The 10,080-nt window shown below is 53.1% G+C and overlaps 1 protein-coding gene across 8 annotated transcripts in view; it reads right to left on the reverse strand.

Annotated features, from left to right (window-relative positions):
* The window catches only part of AFAP1L2 (actin filament associated protein 1 like 2), a 29,737-nt gene extending 22,005 nt beyond the window's left edge, over positions 1-7,732 (reverse strand). For all 8 annotated transcript variants that reach the window (XM_069459838.1, XM_069459837.1, XM_069459834.1 and 5 more), the window contains exons 1-2: positions 7,666-7,732; positions 6,326-6,420 (exon numbers count right to left, since the gene is read on the reverse strand). In XM_069459838.1, the coding sequence (XP_069315939.1) occupies positions 6,326-6,420; positions 7,666-7,717 (147 nt within the window). In that variant the 5' untranslated portion in view covers positions 7,718-7,732. The remainder of the gene's footprint in view (positions 1-6,325; positions 6,421-7,665) is intronic.
* Positions 7,733-10,080: the final 2,348 nt, after the last annotated feature.

A 10,080-nucleotide genomic window follows, 5' to 3' on the forward strand; every position in this document is an offset into this window, starting at 1 on the left:
GAATCCCAAACTTTTACCATAATATAGTTCAATCTCTTGTTCAGCAAATATCGGATGGCTCCTGTGTTCTAGCCGCGAAGGATGCAGAAGACCCCAGGACTCGTCCCCGAGGAGGCCTTAGCTAGGTGGGGAATTGTTAACAGCTCCTGATCAGTAGTGACCAGTGATGCTACAACAGACAAGGCCAAAGTTCTGTGGGAAGGAGAGGAGGGTGTGAGGAACATTTAGGACCAAGGAAGGATGCACTGAGGATCTTTGGAGCTGAGCCTAAAAGATGACCCTGAGCTTCCTGTGTGGGATGGGGGTGAGCTCGTGCAATTTCAGTAAGGTAAAGAACACACACAAGTCCTTACTCCACCTGTACAAGGGGCACTAGACTACGAAGCTGTGCCTCAATAAACTACCCTTTAAGAACAGCAAGGGAAGTAGATTGTGGCATTAATTTTAGGAGAGGCAGGCCATGAATGTGTAAGCACCCATGAATGTGGGTCTCCAGCGTCCTGAATCATGACGCCCCTGCGGAGGGCCACAGGAATACGCACAGACTTGAGCAGAAACAGCAGAAGCAGCAATGCATTCCCACTCTTGGTTTTGAGAAGTCCTTGTGCTCGGCGCTCCCCGTGAGGGGCAGGCCCGGGCCTTCGGGGAGGCTCCAAAGGAAAGCACTGGTGCTCCAAGGTGGGCAAGCTGGTGGGGAGCCGGGGGAGGCAGCCATGGAAGGACCTTGCAGGGCCCTGAGCTCAGACCGACCCCTGGGCCTTGGGGATCCCTGCCCTGCCTTTTGAGGAGGCGGGACTGAGGCTGGGGATCCAGAAACCCTTGTCTTGGCACGAGCTGCAAGAGTGTCCATTCTAGATCCTCCCAGGGCAGAACACCAGGGTCCGCAGAGCCAAGTCCCGTGTGGCTTGGAGTCTACAGTCTATTTCCATAGACCCTAGAGTTAATGCCACTTGATTTAAATCCAGGTTTTCAGACTTCTTAGATTTATTTTTTTATTTTTATTTTTATTTATTTCTTTTCTGTAGCGACAGAGTCTCCCCATGTTGCCGAGGCTGGTCTCGAACTCCTGGCCTCAAGTGATCCTCCCACCTCAGCCTCCCAAAGCGCTGGCGTTACAGGCCCGTGCCCCGCCCAGTCTTCACAGATTTAACCTTGAGAGGAAGTGTCCTCTCGTCTCAGCAGCAGTCAGGTCTCCCCAGCGGGTCCCAGGGCCCGTGCGTCCTGAGCGGACTGAGCCTCCAGCTCCAGCCTCCAAGAAGCCCTGCCCCATGAGGTGGTGCTGAGACCCTTCTCTCTGCCAGGAGGTGGATCCCATCTGCCACCTGAGACCTGGCTCTGGGTCAAGAGTCTCACAATTAGAACAGGACAAAGGGAGGAATTCGCCCTTCTGCAGGAGGTCCCCATGGGTCATTATCGCCATAGGGTCTGTCACTGGGGGCCTTCTGTCCCCTCTTGGGTAGGGCACCAGACAGTTTCCCGAGTGACTCCTAAGCCTCTCTCTGCTGAGGAAAGAAAGATAGCTGAGAGCAGTCTGAGCCATGTGCGGTATGCAAAATTCACGGCCCAGAGAGAGGGAGTGTGGGACCTCAGTCACGTCCCCCCACGCCTGGGGGGCAATTGTTTAAAGGCATTTTGTTCCAGACTGGCTGCCTCACCCATTATCTTCAGGTTCCTGGAATCTGTGTTACAAGAACAATGTTTAGCCAATCAATAGTTTATGTTATTTTAATGTAAATTATTGGTAAACAACTTAGGGACGGCTTCTTCCTTTTTCCTTTAAAACCCGACTAGTAACTGCTGCTAATCAGAGCATATATTCAGGGCAAACTTGGCCCCAATAAACTCTCTACTTACATTGATTTTGCCTCAGTTTTTTCCCTTTAGGTTGACACTGCAAAATCTGTAAATGGATCAATACAGAGAGGTGGTGTAGGGCACGGGTGAACAATCCTGACCCTGGCACATCCTTGCTGTGTGACTCCTGACAACTCGCTTGACCACTCTGGGCTCCATGTAAAATACAGTAGACACGTCTGTCACATGGGGCTAAAGGGCTAAGGATTAAACTGTGCTCAGCATTGTTAAATACTCAATAAATATCAGTTTTTACTAACCTAAAAATAAAATGTAAAAATATCAAAGGGTGAAAAGTTCTGTGTTCGTGTATTTGGTGGAAGATGAACCAGTGTACCCTGGGGTGTGCAGAGACCTGGCCCGGCTTTACCAAGCTCCGCCTCTCTAAAGGGGAACAGGACACCCGGCTCCGCAGGATGCAGACGGAAAGGACAGGGCCTGGATCCAGGTAAGTGATGACATGATTTACATAACACTCAGAAGAGAGTCACAGTTACACAGACACATAACAGGACAATGACCTATTATCAGAGGTCAGAGGAGAGAGATCCTCATCTCCCGGGTTAGGGAGAAAGGGCTATGGTTTTAATTTTCGTCATTATGATGGTGGAGATTGTGTGTGTTCAATGAAGATGCTGAAGAGATTTGACTTCAGGGCCTGAAATAACCTTTCGACTGTTCACAGAAGGGACGAGGGAGGTCGGCAGATTTTTTGGAAAAGGGCCAAACAGTAAATATTTTGGGATTTGTGGGCCACTCGGGGTCTCTTATCTCGGCTATTCAGCTCTACTGCTGCAGCGCAAAAGCGTCCGCAGCTAAGTAAGAGCGGCTGTGTTCCAATACAGCTTTATTCACCAAAGCAGGTGGTGGATCCGACTTGGCCAAGCCCTCACTTAGCCCAGATGACCTGAGGTGTCCCTGCAGCTCTGAGCAGCCTGCCCCACGGTGCCCTGCAGAAGGCTCACAGTGGGGCTTAGTAGATAGGCCAGCCCTGGCCTCCCAGACTGACCATGGCCGCGTCCTTTTGGGGAATAAGCTGCTGCACCCACAGAGCAGCTCCCTTGAGACCAGAGCCAACGCGTGTTCAGGCCTCAGAGGCGCGATGGGTGGAGATGGCTGTGCTAGCCAGAGCGTGAACAGTGGCCAGCAAACATCTGTTTCTCCTGCAGCGAGCACCTGGCCGTGCAGACAGAGGCCTGGAAAGGCCACAGCTGCCTGAGTCACTGTCCACACCCGCGAGGATGCTCCAGACCCCTGGCTGCCCCTTCCATCGCAGGACGGGTCTGCTCTGCGCTGAGTCTGTGGCGGTTGGAGTAAGGACCCGAGCAACTGGAGAGAGAATGCGGCTCGTGGGCAGACACCCAGGCTGCGGCAGGCAGAGCACAGCCCCGGCCCAGCCACGGGTACGGGGGACCTGGGGGCCCCCCGAGAGCCCAGGGCCAGCGGTGGGGTGAGGCCCAGCACTCGGGGGGACGAACCTCCCTGGCATCTGGAAGCTCTGGGGTCAGGGTAGGAAGGGACGGGTTTTGTCTGTCTGAGGAAGAGAGGCCACAGGTCACTGCAGGCTCAGGCTGGGTTTGAGCTGTCACACTCTTTGCCTGTGGAGCCGCTGCTGCCTGGTCCTCCTCCGCCCTCAGAGCCACCGACGGGGCTCCGCCTGGACACCGCTGCTCTGGGGGCCTTGAGCTGAGAGTTACGGCAGCTTCAGCCTGACTTGACCCGAGACGAGAGGAGGCTGGAGGGAGTGCAGACGTGTGCACGCGTGTGGGCGGCAGGGGGAGGATCCCCAGCTGACACCACCGGCTCGCACACGCCACATCTGGAGCCCCTGGGGTGGAGGGGGTGCCTCGAGCAGCACCCGGCGGAACCGGGCCAGGGGAGTCGCAGCCGGCACCCTGCCGTCCCGCTCCAAGTGCGCCAGCAGGGAGGAGCTGGCTTTACTGTAAAGTTAGCCGTTAGCCGGCTTGGCTGGAAACCTCCCCGGGGCCTGGAGGCTGTCCCGGGAACAATTACCACGGGCTGCAAGGCCACCCTGGGATCATGCTATTCCTGGGAAGGGACAATTTCCCCAACTCCACACCAGGTTTCTCTCAGACAGGGACACAGGCCCAGTCACAGGCTACGGCGCAGGAAGTCTGCCCTAGAAGGAGCCACGTGCCTTCCTCTCCTCCCCGCTCCTTCGCTTGGAGACCCTCGGTGCCAACGGTACAGAAGACTGGCACAGGAGCAGGGAATCCCAGGGGCTGCTGGGACCCACCGTGACCCAATTAACTTATAACGATCACCGGGTCCCAGACCGCGTTTGTAAAACACAGATCTCCAGGACACTCAGTACTCGGTGGCAGTGGGACTGTGCCTGCTGAATGTCCCTAGCCACCAGGTGTTGGCTCACGGCAGCTGCCCCTGGCATGGCAGACAGTGACACTTTCGCTCAGCAAAAGATCAGAATAGGACAGTCCCAGCCCTGGCTCACAACAGCCACCTTTCTGCCCCCACTACCTGGCGAGAGATGCCTGGGCCACACGGAAAACCTGTGCTTAAAGGCATCAGCAGTGGAGGGGACAGCAGAGGGGACACGTGCCTCTCCCCGCCCCAAGTGCGGGGCTGAGCGTGAGGGGGGCTGGCGCTGGAAGGAACACAACGTGCCCCACTGCTCTGCCACAGACACAGGCACAGTCAGGGAGGCAGCAGGGGGGCCTGGGAGCCAACAGACCTGCATTCAATCCTGGCCTTGCCACCTCCCAGCTGTGGGACCCTGGCTCTCTGAGCCTGTTTCTTCATATGAAAAGCAGTGACAAAAACACCCATCCCTTGATGGGGGGTGGGGAGGATCATGTCTGCGTGCCTGGAATGGGTAGAGGTTCAGGGTGTGGCAGTCACCAGCATTGTCAGCGTCACAGAAACCCAGATCCATCCATCAGGTGTCACCCAGCCCGAGACAAAGAGTCCCCTCTAGCTGTTACTCAGCTCGAGGGACTTCACGCAGTGGGACATGGTCCCAGGCACTCCACAACTGCCCTGCCTGCCCAACATGGTGGCTTCAGCGTCCCCAGCTGTGGCCACAGGAGAGAGCAGCTGAGGAACCCTGCCACCCCTCAGGAAGGTGTGAATGAAGGGGCCAGTCCAGAGCCATCTGGGGTTGGGACCCCCTCAGCAGTGACATGAGCCCACAGATCAGGTGATGGGTCACTTGGCAGGAGCTTGGTGACCGTGGAGTCAGCTGGTGCTGGCTCTGGCCCCAGGCTCCCTCTACCCATATAAATCCTTCCTCCTGGGGCCCATCCCTTCCCTGGGACGCCTCCACAAAAATGCCTTAGACAGAAAGAACCTGGCTTCAAATTCTGACTCTGCCACTTTGAGGCTATGTGACATGAGGCTTCCTCACCCTTCAAATATGAACACGAACACGAGCAGAGTGTGCCACACACAGTGCCAGGTGGCGCACAGCCTTAGCCCGTGCAATGAGACCATCTGATGAGACAGATGTGAGTATTTCTTTCATGGAAACGTCAGGAAACAAAGGGCTGGAGACTTTTAATAACTTGCTCAAGGTCAAAGAGCTAGTTCCTGGCAGGGCTGGGATCTGAATGCAGATCCGTGTGATTCTATAATTCCACCCACCTATCCAAATAAATGGATATTTGTGCACAGCCTACTCTGCGAGCAGACACTGGACACAACACAGGATATGAGAGACGTGATTCCTGTCCCAAGAAGCTGACATCTGGGGGAGGAGACAAATAATAAACCAGACTATTTCCACAGCGGCAAGTGCCAGGGAGCAGGTACCTGGGTGGCGGGCAGACGCAGTCAGGCAGGGATGGGGTGCGGTGCCTCACTTAGCCAGGTCAGGGAGAGTCTGTCTAAGAACTTCAGAGAGAGGAGGTGGCGGCAGGGGCGCAGGAAGTGCAAGGCCCCTGGGGCACGACCGACCAGAGCGACACAGTTCAGGAGCAGAAGGGAGGCTAGCAAGACACCCGTGCGGTGAGGCTGGACACGCAGCCGGGCCAGACACTCGGCTCTGGGGCTGTGTTCAGGAACGGGGATTTTTTTCCCCTAAATTTAATGAGAACCATTGGTGGGTTTCAAGCAGGAAGAGCGGTGTGATATGATTTACAAATTTTTCAAAGGTCACTGTGGCCTGAGCTGGTGACCACCGCTGTCCATGGCCCCACTCACAGGGCGCTGGAGAAAGACCCCAGCTAGTGTGGGGCCCATGGTGGCACTCGACAAAGGCACTGGTCAAATCTCCCCAGGCCTGTCACCCTCAGCGTCCGGAGTGCTGTGGCCCTGAGCAGACCCCCTGTGGGCAGTTACTCTTGCTCTGTCCCTCCAAGTGCCTTGGCCCAGGCCCTGCATACAGTAGGTGCTCAGAAAATGCCAGAGGCTTGGTGGACTGACACTCGTGAGGACAACTGGAAGTTCAAGGGGCCGACATCAGGGAAATCAAGGGTCCTGGACCGACACTTACGATCTTGGGCGGTGGGAGGTCCGGAAGGCTCTTCTGAGGGGCTGAGGAGTGCTGGCCGGGCTCCCCGTTGGTCAGTGGGCCCTGCTCCTCGGGCGCTGCAGGCAGAAGAGGAGGTTTTAGTGAGGGGTGCCCAGCCTCACAGCGGAGTCTTGTCACCCAGGAATGCAAGTTCTATTTGAGCAAGTGTTAATTACCCAGGCAGGCAGTCCCTGGAGCTGAAGTTGTTTTTCCTCCAAGAATAGGGTGCAGTAATGCCCCAGCCATGGGCTTGGGGTTTCTGGCTGGCTCTGCACCTGCTCTCCTACCCGCCCCCTGTCAAAGCTGGTCTAGCCACAGAGCTTTGGGGAGCAAAGGAGCTGCCCAGCGGTCACTATATTGAGCCACTCTCAGCACCGACCCTGTGATTATGGCTCTTCCCTCCCACAGTTTACCCGGAAGGCAAACGACCCTGGGCAGAGTGGCAAATCTCATCCGGCTGCATTCTGCTAAGTCTCAGGCTTGGCGGAGGGGCAGGAGGTGGAGAAGCCACACCGAGGAAGTTAGGGCACCAGCCCTCTGTGCACTTTTAAGGAAAGCACCGAAAGCCCTTCTGAGCCTGAATGTTTCAGCCACCCTGGGGAAGGCTCAGGCAGGTGTGGCCACCAAAGCCATCAGCTTTGGTGGCTGAAGTCTCGAACACAAGCCTTTAGCAGGATTGAGTGCTTTGTGGTGCATGTGAGCCACAGGCTTGGGAGTTGGGAGACGGAGCTTCTTTCCCCTGCTCCTCCGCAATGGGGCTTTGCAAACCTCTGGGCCTCCCTGGGGTCCTGCCAGACCCACTGCTGGAGGATTTAAGGGAAAAGTGGAGCAGAGCAGAGCGGAAGAGCAGGGCACCATAGAAGACACCATATGTCCTTCCAATGGAAGAGAAAATGTTCTGCAGAAGAGAGCACCTCTGAACATCATCTCTGACTATTAAGGCAGTTGCTGACACCACCATTTCTCTCCCTTCCTCCCCAAAACAGACTTCGATCAAAAGACATAAAGCCGTGGGACCAGCACCACACACAGCTGCTTTCTTCGAACATCTGAATTATGACTTCCTCTTCCTGGGATGATGCTGGGAACAGCCAAGATGTTTTAGGGCCAGATTCCTTATCCAATGGGCAAGGAGGGGGTGGTGCATTGAAACATCCCAAAAATACATCAACCCAAAATACCACCAACCAAAATGTGGCTTCCAAAAATAACGCCACTGGGCCTGTCTGTGTACAGGCTGGGAGGGGGAGGGGTGGGCTGGGACCGAGCCTGGTGCCGTCCCCCTCCCGGGGCATCATCCTATCAGCTGGCCCAGCCCATACCTTTGTCTTGAGACTCAGCATTCTGTGGCTTGTTGACGGTCACTTTGTTCATATAAATGTACTCCTCATCGGCACCTGCAGGAGGAGGATGGGAGACAAGGGTTTCATGTGACTTCCTGAAAGGCAAGGGCCTCCAGACAGAAACCATGTCCCCCTAGGAGACATTTTCATCTGCCTGGGTTCCAGTAAACTATACAGAATTTTAGCTGATTGAAAGAGCCCATCATAGAGAGAGCTGACAGATTTCCAAAAAAGAAATGACAGGTTGCTGACTGCTAGGTTTCCAGCTGGCAAAGAGTGGCATTGGGTAGGGGCAGGGGAGGATACAGAAGGATAGGAAGGTATTAGCTTAAGGAATAAAAATCTTAAGCTGAAAGGAACCCATACTTCAAAGATGATCTGCCTCATATTTCACCAAGTAAAGATGTCTCTGAGTTTCCTGGCATTTCATTTAAATGATATATTTCCTGTCTGTCATTCTCACTCTAGTCTGAATTACTCGAATGGGCTCATCAGAGTGATGTCTAGATAAGATAGGTCACACTGAGGACGTGCACATTGAGCTCCCAGGCCTCTGGGTAGTGTATCATTGTTGAAGGGTGGAGGGGTGCTCATATGAGCTCTGAGTTTGAAGAGGTAAGTATGCTAGAACCAGAACTGGGAGCCATCAGCCGCTGGCTTTATCCTGTAGACTGTACACTGCAGTGGCACAACCCACGCCCTCCTTTAAAATAGCTTCTGTGCAAGTTAAGTCACCTTGCCAGTGCCCATCTGGGCAGAGAAAAGCTGGTCTCCTAACTCTTGTGTGGTTTCTAATCCCCCAAGGACCCTTTCTCTAGAAGCCTTCAGAGGAAGCTCATCCTAGTGTTTCTCTTCTTCAAAATCCTCTTGAATTTCTTTTGAGGCCCTTAATTTGCATTTCCTAGAAACTTGTGGCTGATAGATTCCAGTGGTTGGAGGCCGTGCACCGAGCCAAGGGACCCAATTCAAACCCCTGGCGAAGGAAGCAGTTCCACGTCAGTCTGTCCCACGGCCACAGACCACCAAGACTGCAGCCAACAGGCTTGCAAAAGCGGAGCACTGAGAACCAAGAGGAACAGGAGAGGGCTGGACAGGCCCTCCGCCATCAGCCCCCAGGACCATCACCTCAGAGCCCAGCCCTGCCAGGAAAAGTCAGCGAGGTCACCCCATCCCAGGGACTGCAGCAGGAGAGGACGGAGCCGGAAGGTGCAAATGGAGTTGCCACACCTTGCACACTTCCACCTGCTGAGACACAGGGGAGGCCGGGTCAGTACCTTCCCCATGCGTGGCAGGGGAAAAGTGCCCTGCAGGGGGAGGAGGGACACAGGTTCTCAGCCAAGCTCTGCCATTACTGGCATAATTCTGGGCAAAACATCTAACCCTCGTGCCTCAGTGTTCTTGTCTGCATAGTATGGAAAACAATCATGATGAAGTACTGCCTGTTTCCACCTAACTCTGAAGTTCTCAAGAGTACAAGACTCAAATGTTAGGGGACTTCAAAAGGTAAGGTAACCTTATGACTAACAAAGATTAAAAACGACAGCCTAAAACACGGGAAATAACTCAAAGGCTCAACAATAGGAAAATGGTAAAATAAACCATGGCATAGCAACATATGTAACAGCATGTCACCGTTAACAAATAAATGGATTACTGAAGATGTAAATTGGCACAATCATTTTGGAGGTGACTTTGGGGGATAATTTAATTTTACGCATTCATATTCTCTGATCCAGCATTTCCACTGTCAGAAATTTATCCTACAGATAAATTCCAGCATATAAACAAAATTTTATTTGAGGATGCTCACTGCAATATTGTGAGTCTTTTGGGCTTCTAATATATATATACTTTTATTTTAAAGGATACAACTTAAATGTCCACCGATAGGGGGCTGTTTGAACATTAGGGTGCATCCACCAGCAGACACTACCCAACCGTGAAAAATAACAAGGTAGCTCTATGTCTGCTGTTTACAAAGTTATCCAAGACTCAGAGTTAAATTAAAAGATCAAGCTTCAGAATAGCAAAAAGAAAAAATAGCATATAAACTGCCAACACATGGAAATGTGTGCATGCGGCAATTCTAAATGCAAAAATAACGTAAAGCAGAAACACAGAGGTAAACCACGACTATACAAAAATATTCAGATGACATGGATAAGCATCAGAAAAGGAACTGGGGGAACATAAATAGTGCTCAATGTTCATTTTACATTCATTTCTTTTTTCATATCATTGAATAAGTTCACACTCCTGAACAAAAAAAAAAAAGGCAAGATATTGTTAGCATTTTAACTGTTAGGCTCTGAGCAGGTGCTTTCTGCCTAAGATGGCGATTTGTAAATTACATAGACAACTCACACTGGCCACCTCCTGTGGCTACATCAGCCC

Source organism: Eulemur rufifrons, chromosome 28 (genome assembly GCF_041146395.1).
Source record: "Eulemur rufifrons isolate Redbay chromosome 28, OSU_ERuf_1, whole genome shotgun sequence".
NCBI lineage: Eukaryota > Metazoa > Chordata > Mammalia > Primates > Lemuridae > Eulemur > Eulemur rufifrons.